This window comes from Protopterus annectens, chromosome 9.part0 (genome assembly GCF_019279795.1).
Source record: "Protopterus annectens isolate FY-2018-M chromosome 9.part0, PAN1.0, whole genome shotgun sequence".
In the NCBI taxonomy this organism is placed as follows: domain Eukaryota; kingdom Metazoa; phylum Chordata; order Ceratodontiformes; family Protopteridae; genus Protopterus; species Protopterus annectens.
In genome coordinates this window covers 204,951,535-204,975,054 of record NC_056743.1, presented here as the reverse complement: position 1 = coordinate 204,975,054, position 23,520 = coordinate 204,951,535, and the positions used below count along the sequence as shown (strand labels likewise).

Below are 23,520 nucleotides of genomic sequence, written 5' to 3'. Positions count from 1 at the left end.
TGGAAACACTCTCTCCTCAACTTAAACAAGCAAATAAGACTCCTAGTGAAGTCCTCCAAAGCTAACTATGAATCCAAATTAGCTTCTCTAGCTACGTACATCCGTAACCTCAAACGTAAGGCCCAGATTTGCGTTGAATTCAAAGTTAATGATGCTATATATATATATATATATATAAATATATAAATATATATATATATATATATATATAAATATATAAATATATATATATATATATAAATATATAAATATATATATATATATATATATATATATATATATATATAAATATATATATATATATATATATATATATATATATATATATATATATATATATAACCTGCGGATATAGCAAACCAGCTGACTGACAGGTTCAATGAAAATTTCAATCCCCTTTCCCTGCCACATATACCCGAAAGCATCACTAAAACCTGTCCCCCACAAAGCATCTCCGAGAAGCAGGTTTTAAATGCCCTCTTGGCCAAAAACACAGCCTGTATGGGACCAAGCAACATCCCAGGCTGTGTCTTACATGGGTTAAAACAGGAATTAGCATCACCATTGGGGGTGCTTTTCAATCGCAGCCTAAGCACTGGCTTCATCCCAGCAGAATGGAAAACAGCTACAGTCATACCTTTGCACAAAGAGGTTGCATCCACAGACCACAAGTACTATAGACTCATTAGGTTGACCAGCCTTAGGCATACCTCTCAACTGTTCATATTTTGTCAGAATGTCCAGATTGTTGCATAATATTTTTGGTTTGTTACTCATAAATTTTTAATTTTCTGGCAAATGACTGGCAAATCATTGAAGATGAAAGTCAGAAAATAATGACAAGTGGTTGAGTTTCAGACTTCATACCCATGAGAAAATCCATGCTAATGAAAAACCTGTTACTCTAACAGCAATATTAAAAAACTGTCCCTATTTCTGGGCCTTTGTCCCCCATTGCTTATGGCTTTTTCCAGATTTCTCGTTCTAAGAGGTTGAGAGGTATGCTGCAAGGCCATGGAATGAGTAATCACCTTATTAACAAATAAATAAGGACTCTCCACTCGACCACACCCAATTTGGCTTTGTCAACAGGAGATCAAGCCTGTTAAACTTGGTGGACTGAGAGTCACTAAAGCCCTAGACGGGGGCAGATCCATGCATACAGCCTACCTAGAATTAATCAAGGCCTTCGACACAATCCCCCACTGAGACATCATTCATAAACTCACTCAGCTGGGTATCAAAACATATATTGTCAGATGGGTTGCAAACTGGCTCACTGATAGAACTCATACGGACAAAATAGGGGACTCCACCTCTCCCAACAGACCCGTAACCAATGGTGTTCCAAAGGGATCGGTTCTGAGACTCCTACTGCTCGGAATCTACTTCTCAGAAGTATAGGCTAAAACTAAAAGACTGTGGCTGACAAAGATTCCTTATGACTGTAAACTGGGAGCGATCACTGGAAACCCTAGTGATGTCAACATCCTGCAAGAAGGTCTTACAAAGACTAATGACTGGTGCCAAAGTCATGGTCTTAAACTTAATACAAAAAAATGTATCATCCCCTTTTTGTCAAGGGTGATGTTCCTCCAAACTACCACATCAATAGTAATACCATAAGCACACAGTCAGTGGTGAGATCTGGGCACACAGGATGACAGCACTGAGCGGCCTTTCTGTCCGATTTGGTGAAGTTTCAGCCGGAAACTAGTAGTCCATTGGTCATTTTGGGCCAATTCCTAGCTCCTTTCAGCCCCCTGCTATAAAACACGCTAAACAAGCGTTTTTCCAGCTTGTACCAACTCAGCACAGATCCTCGTGGTGGCCTGCAGAGTGATCCAAGCAGCAGAGAGCTAAAAGAGTGACTTTCTACCAGATATAAGTATTTTTGTGGCTTTCCCACTGTTATTAAGCTAGCGACTGGATTGGGGCTGTTTTACTGCTACTGTAAGTGATTTCTGCATTTTACACTTTTATTGCACTTTAAGTTACTAATTGTTGCAAATTGTTTCTGTAGGCTACACACTAAAGTCGCTAGCCGATTTACAACATTTATAGCATTTACTGTCTGTTTTTTCCTTGTCTCTGTAATAAAACAAAAAATCTCTTGTTTTCCCCTTACTGAACTAGAGTAGTCCAGTTTCAGAGTTGCTGATCCCTGGGCTTTGTTTTTAGTTCCTGTACTGATCCATTGCCTTATTAGGGAGGAGGAAGTTTCTTTGCTTACCAGTGGGAGTGGGAAGCACTGAGCAGCCTTTCTGTCCGATTTGGTGAAGTTTCAGCCAGAAACTAGTAGTCCATTGGTCGTTTTGGGCCAATTCCTAGCTCCTTTCAGCCCCCTGCTATAAAACACGCTAAACACGTGTTTTCCAGCTTGTACCAACTCAGCACAGATCCTCGTGGTGGCCTGCAGAGTGATCCAAGCAGCAGAGAGTTAAAGAGTGACTTTCTACCAGATATAAGTATTTTTTGTGGCTTTCCCACTGTTATTTAAGCTAGCGACTGCATTTCGCCTGTTTTACTGCTACTTTAAGTGATTTCTGCATTTTACACTGTTTATTGCACTTTAAGTTACTAATTGTTGCAAATTGTTTCTGTAGGCTACACACTAAAGTCGCTAGCCGATTTACAGCATTATAGCATTTACTGTCTGTTTTTCCTTGTCTCTGTAATAAAACAAAAAAAATCTCTTGTTTTCCTGCCTTACTGAACTAGAGTAGTCCAGTTTCAGAGTTGCTGATCCCTGGGCTTTGTTTTTAGTTCCTGTTACTGATTCATTGCCTTATTAGGGAGGAGGAAGTTTCTTTGCTTACCAGTGGGAGTGGGAAGCACTGAGCAGCCTTTCTGTCCGATTTGGTGAAGTTTCAGCCAGAAACTAGTAGTCCATTGGTTGTTTTGGGCCAATTCCTAGCTCCTTTCAGCCCCTGCTATAAAACACGCTAAACAGCGTTTTCCAGCTTGTACCAACTCAGCACAGATCCTCGTGGTGGCCTGCAGGGTGATCAAGCAGCAGAGAGCTAAAAGAGTGACTTTCTACCAGATATAAGTATTTTTGTGGCTTTCCCACTGTTATTTAAGCTAGCAACTGCATTTAGCCTGTTTATTGCTACTTTAAGTGATTTCTGCATTTTACACTGTTTATTGCACTTTAAGTTACTAATTGTTGCAAATTGTTTCTGTAGGCTACACACTAAAGTCGCTAGCGATTTACAGCAATTACTGTCTGTTTTTCCTTGTCTCTGTAATAAAACAAAAAAATCTCTTGTTTTCCGCCTTACTGAACTAGAGTAGTCCAGTTTCAGAGTTGCTGATCCCTGGGCTTTGTTTTTAGTTCCTGTTACTGATCCATTGCCTTATTAGGAAGGAGGAAGTTTCTTTGCTTACCAGTGGGAGTGGGAAGCACTGGCGGCCTTTTGTCTGATTTGGTGAAGTTTCAGCCAGAAACTAGTAGTCCATTGGTCGTTTTGGGCCAATTCCTAGCTCCCTTCAGCCCCTGCTATAAAACACGCTAGCAGCGTGTAGCGATTTAAGCGGAGTTACCACTGTTGCACACAAGAGCAGCGGCGGTTAAACAAGGTTAAACTATTTGGGCCATCTAAATTCCACTCTTCCAATTTTCCCTTAAAACTACCTTCCTCGAGCTGTACTGCTGATCTAACCAGCATATCCTATAACTGAAAAGTTCATCTCTACTTGATTCCCAAGTAGACTATTCTCTATCTGTAAAGCCTAGCACTTACTCCTACAGTACTTGCACCTTGATAAAGCACTCTTATTATAGATAGTACCCCACCAGCCTAAAACCCACTTCCCCGAGTCCTTTGAAAGTCTCTTTATCTACTACTTCTAGTATGTCGAGGATCAGTTGCTAGTGTCCTCTCCAGCTCAACTGGTGAACCTGGGAATATTGAGGCAATGTTACAACTGCCTCATGTACACAGACAATCCTCTCCTTCTCCCACAAAACACAAATACATGCGAGAGATGCAACTATACGGCCAAACTGGAGGCTGAGCTCTCTCAACATAGGACTGGCAAGACCAGACAGGAGGAGAAGGTAACCACACACAATACATACCCAGTCACACATGGTACCATCACAACTTCAAATCATACACATACTCACACAAAGACATACTCGGAGGCTCTGATCAAAATTTACCAAAACAGCAGAGGCCACCAAAGCAGACACCCAAACAACTACCACCTCACGACCCAACACATGCAACACATAGACCACACAGTCAGAGTGTCAAACAGTCACAGCCCTTAAGGCCAAACAAAATGCCAGACACACTTGTCATTGGTGATTCCATAGTCAGACACACTGGCGTCCGCTCACCAGACTGAGTAAAGAGAAGGTCACAGTAAGCTGCCTGTCAGGCGCTAGAATCCGCCACATAGCATAAGCACTCAGGTCTCTCAACAGCAGGTACAAGTGCGACTCAGTCATTGTCCACGCTGGTGTCAGCGACCTGAGGCGTACCTCCTTGGACTACATGAAAGGGACATCGAGGAGCTCTCTGATTATGTAGCCCAGGCAGGTATGACCCTGACCTTGAGCAGTATCCTACCTTCACCTAGAATGATGCCACAATACAGTGATAAGATGATCAGCTTTAATAATTGGCTTAAATTCTGGTGTCATTCAAAGAGGATCAATGTCTGTCTGCCTGGGATGACATGCTGGACAAGCCAGCTGCTTCAGGGGCGGCTTGCACCTGTCACCCTGGGCTTCGGATATTGGCAAGGCTCTTGCCACCCCATAGTGCCTTTTTAGGCAAGGCTCAAATTCTAAACCTACCACCCTAGAACACCAAAAGGAAAAAACTAAGGGTAATGCTGCTCAATGCCAGAAGTCTCAATCTCAAGATGCACGCACTCGAGGCCCTTCTCAATATGGAGAACATCGATGTCTGTGCTGTGACAGAAACCTGGTTCAAGGCTCCTGAGAGCACCCCAGCACTAACAGGTTTCACCTCATATCATGCGTTCGGCCCCAAAATCCGGACAACACCAAGAAAGGAGGGTGTCCATATTCATAAAGGACACCCACACCTCAAGGTTGGTGGCAACGCATGATGCATCGGAGACCATCCAGGTGCAATTAACCATAGGCAAGACTGCTCTGCAATTTGTAGCATGTTACAGGCCACCCTCTCAAACTCAGGAACCTCACATGGCCTTCCTGAAAACATTGGAGGGATAAATGTATCTCCAAACACCATCATACTAGGTGACTTTAACTACCCTAATATAGACTGGGAACACTACTCAAGCCCGAACACTCTAACCCAAAGATTCCTGGAGTTCATAAACTCAAATGCCATGGAACAACTAGTCACCATCCCCACAAGAGGAGAAAACATACTTGATCTCATCATCACGAACATGGGATCAAAATGTTCAACACCGGAAGTATACCCCTCACTGGTGAGATCAGATCATAAACTAATCTCGCTGGAGGTCCTCATCCCGCCCCACCTGAAACAAAAGACCACAGTGAAAAACTTCTCAAAAGCCGATTTCACACTTCTAAAACTAGTGTGGTCTCCTTTAAGGCCCCTGAGCCAGTGGTAAACATTACTCAAACCGCTGAATCACTTACAAATGCCTTCTACCAGCACCTACAGGACTGCATGGATCAGGCAATCCCAAACAAAACTAAGACTCTCTGTACCAAAGGCAAGCGTCCAGTCTGGTGGACCCCAGCCATAAACAAGCTCTACAACAAAGGAGGAAGCTACTACAAGATAGAGCAAAATCCTTGAAAGGTAAGACACCTTTGATCATTATAAGTAAAAAACTAAGAGCTCTCATAAAATCATCCAAGGCAAATTTTGAGAGAAAAATCGCCAAGGACTCTAAAGAGAATCATAAGGCCTTCTTTAGCTATGTTAGAAACCTAGGAGGAAACTCCCAGATATGCTCAGAATTAGTTCAAAATGATGTGAAAATTACTGAACCTACACACATTGCCAACATACTGGCTGACAGGTTCAGTGCAAACTTCTCCCCTCCCCAAAGGAGAGATATCTATTCCAGAGGATTGTAGCCCCAAACATCTCCAAGCCCAGGTGAGAACTGCCCTCACTAAGGCAAAAACACAGCATCCATGGGACGGATGGTGTCCCCGGCTGTGTGCTTCATGAACTCAATGAGGAATTAAACCCACAGTTAGGACAGCTGTTTAATCTTAGCCTCACCTCAGGATCATTACCCAAGGAGTGGCGCCGCGGCGACTGTGGTCCCACTTCATAAGGCGGTGCCTCCACAGACCCTGGAAATTACCGCCCCATTAGCTTGACAAGCCTTATCTGCAAAGCCATGGAGAGGATCATAATGGAACTCATAAATAAAGACATAGGGAACTTGCAGACTTTGGATCCAACTCAGTTTGGCTTTGTCAAAGGCAGATCCTGCCTCTTAAACTTGGTTGACTTTTTGAGACAGTCACCAAGGCCATTGATGAGGAAAGGCAGTCCATACAGCCTACCTCGACCTGGCAAAGGCCTTCGACACAATACCCCACTCAGGTATCATCGAAAAACTCATCAGCTTGAATGTAAACCCATACATCACAAGATGGGTTGCAAACTGGCTAAGTGACAGAACCCACAGGGTCAGAGTTGCTGGAGCCATGTCAGACTCAAAGCCTGTCACAAGTGGTGTCCCACAGGGCCTCAGTCCTGGGTCCACTCTTGTTCGGCATCTACTTTTCTGAAGTACAAGCAAACACAGGAGGGTTATGGCTGACAAAGTTTGCAGATGACTGCAAACTGGCGCCATAGTCGAAAACACATCTGACACAGATATCCTCCAGAAGGGCCTCACAGAAATGGATAACTGGTGCCAGAGCCATGGCCTGAAGTTAAGCGCCAAAAATGCATAGTCATACCCTTTGGGAAAAACAAGGCTACCCCTAGCTACCATATAGGTGGCAATCCACTGAGCACAGAAAAAGTCATCAGAGATCTGGGGACCCAGGTTGACAGTAGCCTTTCGTTTGACACTCATGTTGCTAAAGTAGTTAGGAAAACCTTCTATATCACCCACCTGATCATGAAGGGATTCACATCTAGATCAAGGGAGGTCATCGTCCCCTGTACTCATCACTTATTAGACCTATGATTGAGTACAATGCCCGTTCGGAATGTATCTGACCAGACACCTGCTGCAGCTTGAAAGGCCCCAAAAGTTCCTCACCAAAAGGATAAAGGGTCTCAAAAATATGTCTTATGCTGCCCGACTGAAAGAACTCCAGCTCTATTCAGTCTCATACCGCTTGCTCAGAGGTGACCTGTGCCTGACATATAAGGCCATGTCAAACCCAGATTTGATGAATATGCTTCACCTCAAAAATCTAGATCCCTCAGAACCACAAGGCGGGAGACTTAAACCTTGACACGGTTATAAATAGAGCGTGCTGGAGGGACAGATTCATCACCCAGAGACTCCCTATGCTGTGGAACAAAATCCCGGTACATGTGAGGCAGAGCACCTCTCTGGTCTTGTTCAAGAGGAATCTTGACCAATGGATGGGAGATTGCAGATATACCCCAGGGATTACTTCAGCGTCACTGCTTGACAGAGGCACAGCAAAATGATAGGCATAGTTTTTATTCAAACTAAAGGGGTGGCGAAAGCCACATAACTATGGGCTAGGCTTATAAATGCCCTTGGGCAGATAGCCTAGTATGAACCTATGAACCTATGAACCTATTAGGTTGACCAGCCTTAGGCATACCTCTCAACTGTTCATATTTTGTCAGAATGTCCAGATTGTTGCATAATATTTTTGGTTTGTTACTCATAAATTTTTAATTTTCTGGCAAATGACTGGCAAATCATTGAAGATGAAAGTCAGAAAATAATGACAAGTGGTTGAGTTTCAGACTTCATACCCATGAGAAAATCCATGCTAATGAAAAACCTGTTATTCTAACAGCAATATTAAAAAACTGTCCCTATTTCTGGGCCTTTGTCCCCCATTGCTTATGGCTTTTTCCAGATTTCTCGTTCTAAGAGGTTGAGAGGTATGCTGCAAGGCCATGGAATGAGTAATCACCTTATTAACAAAGAAATAAGGACTCTCCACTCGACCACACCCAATTTGGCTTTGTCAACAGGAGATCAAGCCTGTTAAACTTGGTGGACTGAGAGTCACTAAAGCCCTAGACGGGGGCAGATCCATGCATACAGCCTACCTAGAATTAATCAAGGCCTTCGACACAATCCCCCACTGAGACATCATTCATAAACTCACTCAGCTGGGTATCAAAACATATATTGTCAGATGGGTTGCAAACTGGCTCACTGATAGAACTCATACGGACAAAATAGGGGACTCCACCTCTCCCAACAGACCCGTAACCAATGGTGTTCCAAAGGGATCGGTTCTGAGACTCCTACTGCTCGGAATCTACTTCTCAGAAGTATAGGCTAAAACTAAAAGACTGTGGCTGACAAAGATTCCTTATGACTGTAAACTGGGAGCGATCACTGAAACCCCTAGTGATGTCAACATCCTGCAAGAAGGTCTTACAAAGACTAATGACTGGTGCCAAAGTCATGGTCTTAAACTTAATACAAAAAAATGTATCATCCCCTTTTTGTCAAGGGTGATGTTCCTCCAAACTACCACATCAATAGTAATACCATAAGCACACAGTCAGTGGTGAGATCTGGGCACACAGGATGACAGCAACCTTAACTTCTATCACCATGTCTTCACAGTGATAAGAAGGGCATTTTACACTGCTAATCTCAGAAGTAAGGGCACTGCCTCCAGGAAAAAAAGAGGTTATAATCCCCCTGTACTCCTCCCTCTTCAGGTCAATAATAGGATACAATGCTCCCCTTGGTATGTTCCTTTCCAAACACCTGCAGCAACTGGATAGACCACAAAGGTTCCTTACAAAGAAAATTCAGGGTCTTCAAGATCTGGTCTCATGTGGACAGACTGAAATCACTGTTACTTTATTCTGTGTCGTACAGACTGCTCAGAGGTGACCTGTACCTTGCATATAGAGAAATCTCCAACCCAGCTTTAATGGACATGCTGCACATTCGCAAGTCAAATAGCACAAGGGTCACGCGCTCAAAGGACCTTAACCTGGTATGTGACATCAACAGAACTTGCAGGAGAGACAGATTTGTCTCACAGTGGTTGCCCCACCTTTGGAACAAGCTTCCTATTCATGTTAAACAAAGTCCCTCTTTGCTCCTATTTAAGCATAATTTGGATAATTGGCTGGATAACCGGAAATTCACCTTGGGGGTTCTGCCTGTGTCCTTCTTGGACAGGGGCAACCAGTGCTGATTTTAGTGTCTGCCTGAACCAGAAACCCTTGGGAACACTGGATGAATGTGGCTAGGCTTATAACGGGCCTGGGGCCATTAGCCTAGTAACCTCCTATGATCCAATGCATGAAGATCATCTCTGCCACAGACTATTGAAAGACCACTCACGAGGCATCAGAATGGATCTGCTCAGTTTGTCTGCTAGCATGTTGATTTTCCCTGGAATGTGCATCGCAATTAGAAAGTAGTCTGATGAGATTGTTCAATCTCATACTCTCAATGCCTCTCTGCAAAGGGGATAAAATTGAGTTCCTGGTTTGATGATGTACCAGACTGCAGGCATGTTGTCAGTCTGAACTGCAACAGTCCCCAAAGGTGAGCATCTTGAAATGCCAGCAACGTTAATAGGACTGCTCTCATTTCTAGGAGACTGATATACAATTTGGTATCTTGTGGGGACCACATGCCTTGGACTGCTCTTCATAAGAAATGCCCCTTCCCATTCCAGTTGAGAAGCATCTGTGGTCATTGTGGCTAATGGGTTTAGTAGAACAAATGGCCTGCCTAGATGAAGATCTGAATGCATCCACCACTGAATGTGTCACTTGCAAATCAGGGTGAGTTTGACTGGAAAGGATAGGGGTTGATACAGAAAGGACCACTGTACAGCCACAGTCTATTGGAGAACCCGCATAAAGAAATGTGCCAAAGGAAGTAGTACTATAGCTGCTGCCATGGAACCTAGTGCTTGAAGTACTAATCTTGCCAGAAGAGACAGATGGGAAAGGAGAATCTGAACCTGGCATCTGATAGTTGAAATATGATGAAGGGGTAGAGATGCTACTTGTGTTGTCGTATCTAGAACTGAGCCAATGACCTCCAGGCTCTGGACTGGTGTTAAGGATGACTTTACTTGGTTTATTGTTATACCCAGGGATTTGCAAATCTGGAGGAAACAGTTCCTAGCACACAGAAGTAGATGCTTGGAGGGGCAGTAAGGAGCCAGTCATCCAGATTTGGTAACACCTAGAACCCTTTCAGTCTCAAATGAGCTGCCAATACTGTCATGCATTTGTTAAACACCCAGGGGGCCATGACGAGTCTAAAGGGCAGAGATCTGAATTGATAGTGACTGGCTACCAGCCGAAAGCAGAGGTGTCTTTGGGAGTGCCTGTCTATTTCGATGGGATAGTACACATCCTGAAGATCTATCAAGCACATCCAATCATCCTTGTGAAGAAGTGACAGGATGGACTGTACCATGACCATGCAAGACTTCGACTTCTTCACATACTGATTTAGTTTGCTTAGGTCTTTGGCACTAGAAAGAAGTGTGATTAGGTTCAGAATCCTACTTGGTTCTGGTGAGACTTTTTGGAGGACTCTTGTCTAACAACTTCTGTATTTCTTGTGCTGCTGCCTTCCTCTGACTGAGTGTAACATCAGGAAGTTTCTTCCTTTTGTGAAGTGGAAGAAGGCAATATGATATGTAATAATCCCTGGATATTATTCTTAACACCCACGTGTCTTGTGTTACATTTGCCCAGACGTCTGGGTGCAAAGACAATTGACCCCTGACTGCCTCCAGAGTTGGACAGCACTTCAGGAGCACTGAAAGGGTCCGTCTGAAAAGGAATCTCTGAAGCCCTGGTTCTGCAGACCCCCTCTGCCTCCATGGTGATGTCTACCCATTAAAATGTCCTCCTCAGTCTCTGGTGGAATTATCCCTGCGCAAATCTTGGAAAGGTCCTAGAGATTTACAGAGCCACATCATCTTGTTGCCTCATATTCCTAGAAAAGGTTAATTAAAGTGTAGAAATGATTCCCATGCAGAGTCCTTCCCTCTTGCTCGCTGCAGGTAAGCACATTTTTTATTGACAGGCCAAACAAGTAAGTGCCATTGAATAGGGCATTAATAAAGGACATCTTAAAAGGCTCCAACAAAGTCGCACAGCCGCATCCAAGCATGTCTCCTTATGGCAATGCCTGAACCAGCTGCTCATGAGGTACCTTCAGCTGTGCAAGAGAGCAACCTCAAAACATTTGATATGGAGTGACCAGTTGTGAGGATTTTTTTTTTTTTTTTAAAGTCCTCAGCAGACAAGGACTCAGTATTTGAAAGCTCCTTGTTCAAACCTCTATGAAGCCTAGTAAAGTATGCCAGGTTGTTCAGTGACCTCAGGGTGAAGGCTGCTGAAGCAAAGAGTTATTTCCATACCTGTCCAACTCTCTAGACTCCCTGTTGGGTGGATGGACAGAGCTTTGTTCTGCTAGCTCTTTCTTGGTGACTGCCTCCACCACCATAGCATCTAGTGGAACTCCTTTGCTCCAGCGGGGTCTGTCTGACAGCAGGGCTAAAAATTTGTTGGGTCTTTTGGGAATGGGCTTGACAGTATCCAGCTCCTTCCAAGCCCGGCAGGAAACCATGGGGGGGTGGGGTAAACCCAAGACATTGATGGACCAGAACCAAAAGCCTCCAAAAATACCAATTCTTCTGGTGAGGGGTTTTGGGGAGACAAACCACCTTTTTTTTTGGGGGGGATCTCCAAAGGAGAGGTCATCTGGTGGTGAGCTGGGGGGGCCCCTCTCTTTCATCAAAATCGGCATCCTCAATGACAGCCTCCATGGGGAAGTCAATGCATCTCTCCTGCACGTTCTCTTCCAGTGCACCTCCACTCTGGGATATCCAGTTGAGATGTTGGAAGAGAGGGGAAAGTTCCTCCACTGGAACTGGCTACAGACTTATTGGAAATGGCGGACAATATAGAATAGACCTGACTAACTCAGAGCTTGGAACCGATGAGAGAAAAAGGATAGAACCTGAAACATGAGAAGGTAGTTCTCTTCGGAAAGAAAAAGCCCTTTCTACCACACTGAAAGCTGACACATCCAGACAGACTGACCTGCCTTCTTGGAGCCAAAACTCCTGCAGAAAGTAGGTCTAGACCACTCTCGAATCCGTGCCTTGAGAGTGGACCTGGATCTGAACTGTCCCAGGGCTGAGGCTCCGAGGGGAAGGGACGAAGCCGACAAAAACTGGTGCCGAACCTATCCCCTTGGACGAGACGCTGACACTTAAGTTCCAAAATCCATTCTGATTCAAGGGTATCAGAGCAGAACTAGTCAAAGACAAAGTCCAAGTAGAGGAAGCAGCCCTCCTCTGATCAGACACGGAACCTATCCGGGATTTCAGATCCTGGGACTCCAAAACCACTGGAAGGATCAGAGATGGAGATAAGATGATGTTTGATGTGGTATGCATACTCATGGATCTGACAGAGGATGGAGCCAGTAAGACCTCTGTCTTGATCTGAGCTCTGAGACATTTTTGTACCATCCTATTCACATCTGCTTCCGACAAGCTTCTGGAGGACCTAAAGGAAGTAGTGGATGGGGGCCTTGAATCCTTCTTTGGAGTCTGAAGCAACTGAGAAGGCAGGGTGGGTGAAACTGGCTTGGCTTGCTGGTAAACTATGGGGTGGTACTCCTACAAGAGGTACGAGGGCTTTGGATCTGAGGACCTAGGATCCATGTGTGGGGGGGGGGGTACTACTGGACTTGCAGTGATAACAGACAGAGCTGAAGCCTTAGGATCCAATGGCTTCAGATCTGATGGTGCCAGATCATAAATCTTTCTAGTCTTCAAAGAAGGCTCCAACAAAGACCATGGGGACTTTGGAAGGGAGCATTGCCTGTGCTCCAGACCTCTGAAGAAGTTGTAGAAGGGAGAAGACCCCTTAAGATAAGCTTACTGCGTCTATCTTCCAGGGCTCTTGGATTAAATGTAGAGTAGATCTTGCATGCAGTGTCCAAGTGCCTGGCCCCAAGACAGTATAAGCACTCCTTGTGGGCATCTGAGTTTGCAATTTTATGCCTACGACGACTGCATTTCTTAAAACCTGTTCGTTTGTCCAACATGCTGAAAAAGGACAAGTAGAAAAGAGAAACAAAGATAAACTATCAATTAAGTTTTTTTTTTTTTTTTGGTTGCTGGATAAATGAAGAAAGAAAAAAAAAGGTGTTGATTACCAACAATGCTAAAGACATACACTTTAAAGAAACAAGGCTAACCAGAAATACCAACAATGGCAAATAAGAGTTACTATCGCAATGGTAGAGAAAAGAAACAGAAAAAATCCCAATGACCAGTGAAAACTAAGAGGAAGTAGAAAACAATGCAGATGTACCACCATAGACACGATAAAATCTATGATTTAATAAAACACAAAAGACAAAACAAACGAAGAGAACATAGGATAAGCGCTTCGGTAAAACCTTTTTCAGATCCTTTACTCACTCCCAGCAAGGCAAAACTTTTAAACAGTGTTCAACCAATCATGCTGTTCAGGCGTGGTTCCTCTTCCATGGCTAATGGAGACAGGTCCTGTCTCCATTAGCCATGGAAGAAGGTTTTACAGAAAGTGCTTATCCTACATTTTCTTAGTTTGTTTGGTCTTTTAAGAGTTTTATTAAATCACACACTATCGTGTCTATGGTGGTACGTCAACATTTTCTACTTTGGTTCTTTTTTTGGCAATACTACCTTCAGCAGTGTGTACTTATTTTTTGTTTCAAAACTAAGAGGAAGGATTAATAAATTTCAGAGAAACTTAAGGAAATTTTTAAAAGTTAAAATTAAATAACTCACAAAATATCTCTATCAGAACTCGAGAGTAGAACCTATTTCTGTTCATGATGGCAGCAAACGAGATTTGAGGCAATGACTATGGAATAGGACATTATGGCTAGAGGGAGGAGTTTGAAAGCTTGATCTGAAGTTTGGAATATGTGGCAGGGTCAGATCCAAACCCATAAGTTGAGGAATGAAAGGACAACTTCAGATCAATCTCATTTAAAAAGTACCTACAACATGAACTGTCAAGCCTCCTGAACTAGCATTCCTTCTGCTTTTTGCTCACTAATACAAACAAAGGATGAAAATGTTATATAGCAAAGCCAAATAGTTACAGAAATTGACTCTTGGCCATTTTTGACCATATTAGGCTTCACCTGCCAAGAGCAGAAGAGTAAAAATATCCCAAGAATACTGCAGATCAATGTGCTGGTCCCAGAAGGGATTGGAAAGACTGAAGCGGAAAAATTAATGCCTTCACTTCCCTTCTATATATGTAGTTTCTTCTCTGAGATGATGTCCACTGGCCTTGGACTGTGTGATGGTCCAGGGCTGCTCCCCAGCCTGTATCTAATGAATCTGTATACAGTACTTGAGCTGGAGGCAGTGGGCGAATGGGGAGACCTGGATTTATGGACAGATGTGTTATCCACCACTGCAGCTCTTTCTTGAGGCAGGGTAGAAGTGGTATTTGGAATTCTAGAGGGTGGGCCTGCTGAGACCACAATGACTTTAGAAATCACTGGAATTTCCTTATATGTAGCCTTGCCAGAGGAAGCATAGGGATGGTAGACGCCATCAACCCTAAGATTTGCAGAAACTGTCTTGTGGACAGGATACTGAAGGGGAGAATTTCTGAGAAAAATGTAGAAATCTCCTGGGCCTTGGTGGGTGGAAGACACCCCATCATATCCTTGGTTTGAAATCTGCACCCCAGAAAGATATGGGTTTGGGATGTAATGAGGGAAGATTTTTTGAAGTTTACAGCAAATCCCAGACTTTGTAAGATGGCTATTGTTGACTGGAGGTCTCTGATTAATCCTTCCTTTGTTTTGGCTTGAATCAAAAGGTCGTCTAGGTAGGGGAAGATTTGGATGCCGTGGAGTCTGCAAAAGGTGACCACTGGTGCCAGGCATTTTGTGAAGACTCTTGGGGCAGTGGAAAGTCCAAAAGGCAAAGCCAAGAATTGAAACCGCGAGGATCCCACAGAGAAGCATAGAAATTTCCTGTATCTGGGATGTATGGGGATATGCAGGTAAGCATTCCCGATGTCTATGGATGCTAGGAATGCATGAGGGAGGAGAAGAGAGACAAGCATTTTGAAGGAGGAAACTATTAGAAAATCATTAAGATAGGAGAGGTCTAGGATGGGTCTCCAAGGACCTTCCTTCCTGGAAACTAGGAATACGCATGAATAAAAACATTTTTCCTCTTGAGCTGGGGGCACAGGCTGAATTGTGCCCTGTTCTAGTAGGTTTTGCAGAACTGGGGGGGAAAAAAGGTTCCTGTTCTTTTGGTAGTTGGGGTATACCCCTGAAGGGGGTGCAATGTGCCAGATCATTAAGTATCCCCCTTTTTATAATGCTTAGGACCCAGGAGTCTGGAGTGATGAGCTGCTAGGATGGGAGGGAAAGGGTAAGGCGCAGGGAGAGGGGGAGGGTTTCCAGATTGCTTGAGGAGTCATGAAGAGCCCCGTCCTATCAGGAAAGTGATGCTTAGTGAGCTGGGAGGAAGTAGTAGTAGAAGAAAACTGACGTGTCTTCTTGGACTCTTTCTGAGGCTTTATTTAGTGGGGTCTGGATTGCCTGCATACAAAGACCTGTTTTAAAGGGCAATTCCTGTGGAATTTAAGTACAGAGGAGACCAAAAGGTCCTTCAGCTCCTTGCTTTTTTCTTACAGAGATATGAATAATTCTGCTGAGGGTTTGCCAAAAATAACTGAACTGTCCAAGGGGGCATCCACTAGTTTTGCTTTAATGTCCTTCGGGAGGGGCTAGAGCCTTAGCCAGGCAAATCTTAGGGCAAAGCAAGATGCTGCAGCTCATTAGATGGGCTCTACAGCATCGTAGCTGCATTTAAGTGAATGTCTGGCTACCTGAGAGGAAGTAGCAATAACAGAGGAATGCCAAGGCTTTGTTCTGAGTCTGGCATATCTGACACTAGCTTGGAAGTCTTGGTCATATGGCTCTGGCAGTTTAGTGCTCTGAAAGCCAAGGTGGCTGAGATATACATTTTCTTGCCCAGCCTTGCCAACTGTCTACTATCCTTATCTGAGGGGAGGAGTGAAGTAGAAGGTAGTGACCTGGAGACCTTATCAGAAGCTACTGAGACTACAGAGGGATCTGCCACACACACCTTGAAAAGGAAATTGCAGTCTTTTGGTACTTTGTAGTACTGGTCTGGCTTGTTTGGAGCTGTAGGTGAGTGGAAGTGGATGCAAAAGCATCTAAAAAGTAGGGGACTGCACTTGAAGGTCATAACGTTTTTGGACCTCAGACATCTCTGCACTGTCACACTTAAAATCTTGCATCCTAAAAATGGTCTCCCCAAATGAAATTTCCTCCATAGGACATTCTGCTCCACTCGAATATTCCTCAGGGGAAGCATAGTCTAAGGGTGAGGGGATTTGGGATAAATAATCCAGAAAATCACTTTCCTCTTCGGATGAGGAATCTTCTCTCTAAGGTAGCTTGAGGCCTAGGTCTGAGAGGTAGGCCAGGCAGGAAAGGAACCTGGCTGACCTGAGGGAAGTCTTAGCACCATGAAGGCCTTAAAAAGGCCTTGTGTGAAAGTTTGCCATTCCCTCTGTGGATCTGCAGGTGGAGAGACATGCTTGGGTTTTTGTTTCTTCTTTGCAGGGGTATCTGTGAGACACAAAGGAGGAGGGCCAAATGTATGTCTACATTCGACCAAGTCAGAGTCAACGTCCTCACAAGCCACGATCTGCGTAATTCCTCTGGGGTCTTCGGACACGATAAGCCTGGGTTCCTCATGGACATCAGGAGTCTATGTCTGTGTTGCCTCTTTGGACATGCATACGTTTGGACCCAAGGCGGCCTGCAAGGTAGGCTTGGCCTATGGATCCAGTTCTCTGACAAAGCGCGTTTCCAAGCTCTCATGTGCTTCGGGAGAGATGTCCGTATCAAGAGGTGTGGTTTCTGGTATGGTTTTTTGGCCTCTTAACAGGCTCTGTTTTCAGCTACAAGGAACTTTCCATGACACTCTTCACTAAAAGCTTATGTAGTCTTACTAAATAAATAGTGCGGGACGTTAACCAACTTTGAAAGGTCTTAGGCACAAAAGACCGACAGACTGAGCAGTTTTTATGGTCGTGTTGGGGCCCAAGACAGAATATGCACTGGGAATGACTATCCTTATGTGGAATCCGTCTTCCGCAGTCACACTTCCCTTTCCTGGATGACATTAACCTGAATCAAAGATAAGGAAGCAGTAAAAGACAAAGATTTCCTCAACGAGGCACTTATCTTTATAGAAGTAAGTGATTCTGGAAGCAGAGCAACATCTGGGACTGGTGAACCGATTGGCGGAAAATAGGTTCTGAGGATTGTGCACGTGTACGTCTCTTACGGCTGACGTCTGAAAGTGGCCTATGTCAGACGTACCACACACCCTAAGGTAGTAAAACACTGATGTACTGGCCGATGTCAGGTCATCGCCTGGGCAGGTAACTCCCTCGTGGCAAGTATACTGCAACAGATGAATAGAAGGACATCTACTATTAACTACTATTAATACCATAACAACTATTATCAAGGCAAAAGACAGAAAATTCTCTAAGCTACCTACCTACTTATGAAAAATACACACAAAGAAAAAAGCTATCAAAATTTACACCCAACTGTAACTACCACTAAAGCTATCAATGCTAATGCTACATGTAGAGGAAAACAGCAAAAATATTAAGCTTAGCTACCCAAAAAAAGGATACAAAACTGGCCGAGCTCTCAACCAAGATTTGAACATGATGGAGGCAAGCAAGATCAGAAGGGAGGTTGTTACAGGAGGGTATTACCGGAAATTATGAAAGGGATGGCATTTGATCCATTAACCCCACAGGTTGAGAATGGAGAAAAAAAGACAACAATGGATCACATTTTATGTTATGCATAGTTTCCCTTTTCTTTTAAGGATGCCAAAAAGGAGCAGCTTGTCAAAAAGGGCATTTGAAAGTCTGCCTTTCACATTAGCAAGGAAAAGCTGAGTTTTAAGCCATGCATGCCCCTTATTACATAACCTTAACCAGCAAGCTCTCAACTGCACAATAACCACATTTTACTGTACAAGGAAAGACTTAAGGAACAGAGAAGTGAACCCCTAACTACTGACCCAAACACTGGGTTCAATAGGCAGACAAATCACAAAAGGAGCTTGCAGGGGAAATCAAATGTACAAGCCTTTGTCAAATGAGGGAGAGTTGTGATGTTGGTACTGGGAAAGCATGTCAACTTGCTCAGGGGGAACATAACGAAGAGTAAAATTACTACGGAATCCAAGCTGCCAGTGACAATTATGCGAGATCATCCTCTTCTACACCCTATGCACACCACACCTTGAAGCAGCTGTGATACTCAAATGGTAAAATTAGGAGCATAAAGCAAACTATCACAGGATGATAACCCTTGTCATTACTTAACTCTCATTCTACTTTCCATGACTACAACTAGCCACATCAGGGGAAGAAACGTGTCAACATGGCAGTGGGAAAGGCTGGATGCTTAGGCAGACAAGTCACAGAAAAAATACTTTAAAAAAAATAAAATAAAAAAATATTAAAAAGTTAACGTGTATGATCCTACCATTTCAGCTATATTAACTCAGCTGCTTTATGTGATACACCTCACACAACTATCACAGACTCATAGATTAGTACTAAGCTAACTGCCCTTGCGAGCCATTTTAAGTGTAGCCAATTATCCCTTGTGAGACTCAAACCCTGCACCTTGTGTTTGTAAGGCAAACACCTTAACCATTAGACCACCATCCCACGTGTTAAATAATCACCCCTGCCAAGTTTCGAAACCAGGACCCCTTCAATCAGTTTGCTTTATAGCATCAGTATGATACGGGACAAGCAACACTCTAAGAAGTTTAACTCACAGGCTTAAGAACACAAATGTTAAACTTCATTTCATACTTCAGAATCTGACTCCCTGCATTTTCACTTGCAAACTCTGTGATTGAGCGAGTCACTTAACCAGACAGTGCTCAGTGGTAACCACTGAAAATGACACCAACACATGGTTAACAAATAAAAAATAAATTAAAATAAAAGCAGCTGTAGTATAAACTTTCTTCAGAAACCTATCATGCACTCTGCTTTCCTTGTCCAACAGAGTACTTAATGTAGCACTCACCCCTCCGTTAGACTCCAGTTCTATACTAAAAGGGTCACACACAATATTGCTGTATAAAAGCTATGCTTAAATAGCACCTTACAATTTTTTTTTTGAATGAAGCAGCTCAGTGTCCCATTCCTGTCTTCATTAAATATTAAGTAAAAAGCTGAATGGCTAGTAACTTTGGCTGATTTAGCTTCAAAAATCTGGCAAATCTAAATGCTTCGGATGACCACTTAAACAAATCTCCCAACAAAGCAAATACATATCAAAAAGATACATCCACTACAGACTAATCCAATGATTAAAGAACTTACACAATAATCACTGCTACTATATCTCACAAGAATTAGTATCTAAGAAGGCTAAATCATTAGCCCTCCCACTCCTCAGTTTTGGAGGATTAAGGGATCAGGTTTCTTATCTCATTTATTTTCTCCCAAGAACACTGCATGAGATGCATCACATGTTCAGTCCTGAAAATGGATGCTGCCTTCTGCATATGGTCAAAATACTACTGTTATCTCTCGCTTTGTATTCCACAAGCATTCAGGATTTTCTGATGTCATGGTTGGGGATACTTGTGTCTCGAACCTCGCATAAATGCACCATTAACATTTGGGAATCTGACTGCCCTTTAAAATTTTTTTTTTCCTTCAAGCATCTGTCCAACTAATATCCAGCCCCTGGCTGGACCAATTATTCTGGCATTGGGCTTAGAGGATTAAAGCTCTGTTAATGAGCCGTTTCCTGTGGTCCAGAGGTGCAAGGTTCGATTTTCACAGCTTCTACTGCCTGTGTACAGACACTGGTCCTGGGACTGAGTCTGAAAATGGTTCATGGAGATTCGTGCACCAGAAAACAAATAAAACAAATAATTCAACTAGAAGAATCACAGTCAAAAGACAGGAGAAACATGGTTGATCTTTACAAAGAATATCACAACCAATTCAATATCTGACGTCTGTACCTGAGATAGGGCACTCCTTCCTGTCAAAGTATCAACTTCAATTTCCAGCTGAATCAAGAAGAGTTGCCCCAAGACCACAACCTCTTAAATCTCTGGATAAAATATGAGTAGTAGAGAGTACAAGAACTCAAACGTGATTCCAGCCTGGGGATTGGGATGACCAGCCTTAATGAAAAACGTGTCTATCAGAAGACTGAACGCTAAAAATACCGAACGCTCTTTTATTGAACTTAACGCAAAACCTTAAAATGTCGAAGGAACAGATCAGCGAATTTTTTCCCAAGGGGGAAAAAAAAATGTGCAGGCAAAATAAAATGGAGGGCTGTGCCCCCCACAGCCCCCCCCCAACTTAAATATACCAACTCCGAGACCGCACCATAGTGGAGAAAACAGCAAAGTCCAGAGAACAGCCCATCAATGTTTTTCCCAGGGAAAAAAAAAATCGATGTTCTGTGCCTTCGACATTTTCAGGCTTCGCATTTTAAAGTTCGATATAAGAGTGTTTCGCTAATTTAAGCATCAGCTCTTCTGATAGGAACCCTGAAAAACTCCACTTTGCTGAAAAAAAGGTTTTTAAATTTCATTCTTTGATATTATGAGGACTAGTAATGCATCAGTAGCTTTCTAAGAGTTTCTATTTATATTTTAATTTCTTACACCCCAAAAATACAGTCATGAGGACTGCCACACTCATTACTTTTTGGGTCTTTTGTTTTCTTCCCAGACTGCAGTATAAATTATTATAAAATGAGTCCCCCATCTGGTGAGAATACAGCACTGTTGGCAACTACATTCTTAGACTGTCTACAAAAGCAGTGTCAGTGTTCATTTTTAATGAATTATTCTGATCTGTGCTTACGATAAACTTGTAACAAGTCTTCGGTGACTTATTTACATTTTCTACAGCACAAACAAATAGCACAGTTCTGTTAGATGTTGAAAACATTACACTTTTTTTTTCAGACACTCTGCCTCATATCCCTGCTAGGTGCAAAAGTTTGTCAACTCTGCTTATTCATACCAGACTGGCAGTTGTGAATTAAAACAGCTAATGCAAATAATGGCGGTCTGTCATTCTCCATACTGTGCTACATTCTGCAAAGCTGAATGGTCAACAGTAACATGTCACTGGTCAAAATACAAAACATTTACCAGTTTACTTACATAGCATTGTGGTACAACCCATCTCAGTTCTGCATGCAGACGTTTCTTCCATCTAAGTTTCATGGTTAATGTGTGTTGTACAATATTCTAATGACACACTCTTGGAGGTGACCAAAAGTAAAAATTACAGACTCTGTACTGTCTACAGTAAATCATGCAGCTGAAGCAAATTTCTTTCTGCAACTTTGTGAGATATGGAAAGGAAAAATGGTGAGAAATCTTAATGACTTGTTGTAAAGCGACAAGTGCAAAGTTAAAACAAAAAAAAAAAAAGAAAGAAAGGCACCATAAAGCTGCTGGGCAGGAGACATCACCTCAGTGATACAGGGTGAAAAAAAACTCTGACACAAGATTAACTACACTAAAAGTAGACAAACTTGCCAGACAATGCTACATCAGCGCCAAGTGTCTGCGACTCTCACATTAACACCTATTACCTAGTGAAGCAATAATTACTGGCAAAAGCAAAAAGTACAACTTCCCACAGTGTGGTGATTAATGGGTCCCTATCACTAAGACTCTGTTCCAGTACGGGGAACGGATGGGTATGACTTATTAGCAAGATCACAAGTCAACTGAGGTCAAAGGGAAAGCAAAAACATAACTAGGCTTACTAGCTTATTAAAGAACATGGAAGTGAACAGCGCCACAGAGACTTTACATTAACTCCTTTCTTCTTCTAGGAATAAAACCACAGACAGTTGCTCTGTAAACTGAAGCAACATCTCATCTTACCTGCAGGCTTGATGTCAACTTCTTGTTCCACTTTAGAATCTGTTACTTCTTTGAGTCTCTCTACCTCCTCCTCTGGGACAGTTTCAGCTTTAGACTCGCTGACTTTTCCCTCCTCTTCCTCCTCTTCTACATCGGGAAATTCCCACTGGGACTCTCCTGTTTTTTCGTTAACATAGAAATAACGTCTATGCTCCCTAAATCACAACAAAAGAAAAAGCAAGTTTTAAAATTGTGCTCTTCTACCTGGATGACAAACAGGGTCCAGTCCTGTATGGAGAAAGACCCAAAATGTAGCAGGACCAGTATTCACAAAGGCAAAATAATAAACTACCTAAGACTAACCAACAAAACTTCCAAGGTTAGCCACTGTATGGAAATTAAAGACATAAGCCTTGTGGATACAGGCCCAGAATGACCTCTCTGCACAGCAGAAAAGGTCTGCAAAAGGTTGCACAAATAATCTGTCATGTTTTTCAAATATACTCAACCCTGTCATCTATCACAAGCAAAATTTGGTTACTTTTAAACAGTTTACTAGTACATTACCCAAAATTTGTACTTAAACAATTTCCATGTCCCCCAGATAGGGTTCCCTCTAACTCATTTTTAATACAAAGTACTACTGGAAATGGATGAAGAAAGGGGCTTTAAAACAGAAAATCACAAAATTTTTTTAATACTTTTAAGACAAAGTGAATTAAAATTAAGTAAATGAAATAATCAGGCCTGACCTGGTGGTCCCGAAGAGAAATGATCTTCTTCCATGGCGCTGTCAGATTTCTTCTCAGGCATCCACTACAGCATGATGTTCTTGGTATCTGAAGATCCTGCAAACTGCAGAGCTTACGCATGCGCAATCCCCCCAAAAAAATACAGCACCATACTTAGATGATTAAGATAAATCAGATGGACTCACACAAGCCAACATACGTTCTCATTTACTTTACCAATTTGGAAACAGACCAAATAATAAATTTAGAGTGCAGTTTTCATATAATTAAAGGCTTGTTTTTCAGTCTCTAGACAGCTGAAGTCATGCCGTCAGGTGGCGGTGAAGTCAATTTCACCTCATAGCTGTCAAAGGTGAAAAAGGTAGAAGTGTGCGTACCTGTCCCAGTGGCAGGACCAGCCCCTGGGGGTGGCATTAATTTCATATTGTTTAAGATGTTCAGCTGCTTCATTTAGTCTTCCTTTGAGGTAACTGCCACTGAGTGCCCCTTCTCGCCAGTCTGTGATACGTGTCTAAAAAGGAGAGAATGAAATTTGCCATAAAAATACTATAATCAGATAACTACACAATCAAGCCATGAAAAGCCATTAGTGAAGGCCTACTTATGCTTTGATAACCAACA

At 42.8% G+C, this 23,520-nt stretch overlaps 1 protein-coding gene across 1 annotated transcript in view; it reads right to left on the bottom strand.

Moving 5' to 3' along the window:
- The window catches only part of FNBP4 (formin binding protein 4), a gene marked incomplete in the record, with an annotated part of 825,158 nt that overhangs the window by 427,313 nt on the left and 374,325 nt on the right, over positions 1-23,520 (bottom strand). Inside the window, 2 exon segments of the mRNA XM_044082091.1 lie at positions 22,169-22,362; positions 23,277-23,410. Of these exon segments, the coding sequence (XP_043938026.1) occupies positions 22,169-22,362; positions 23,277-23,410 (328 nt within the window).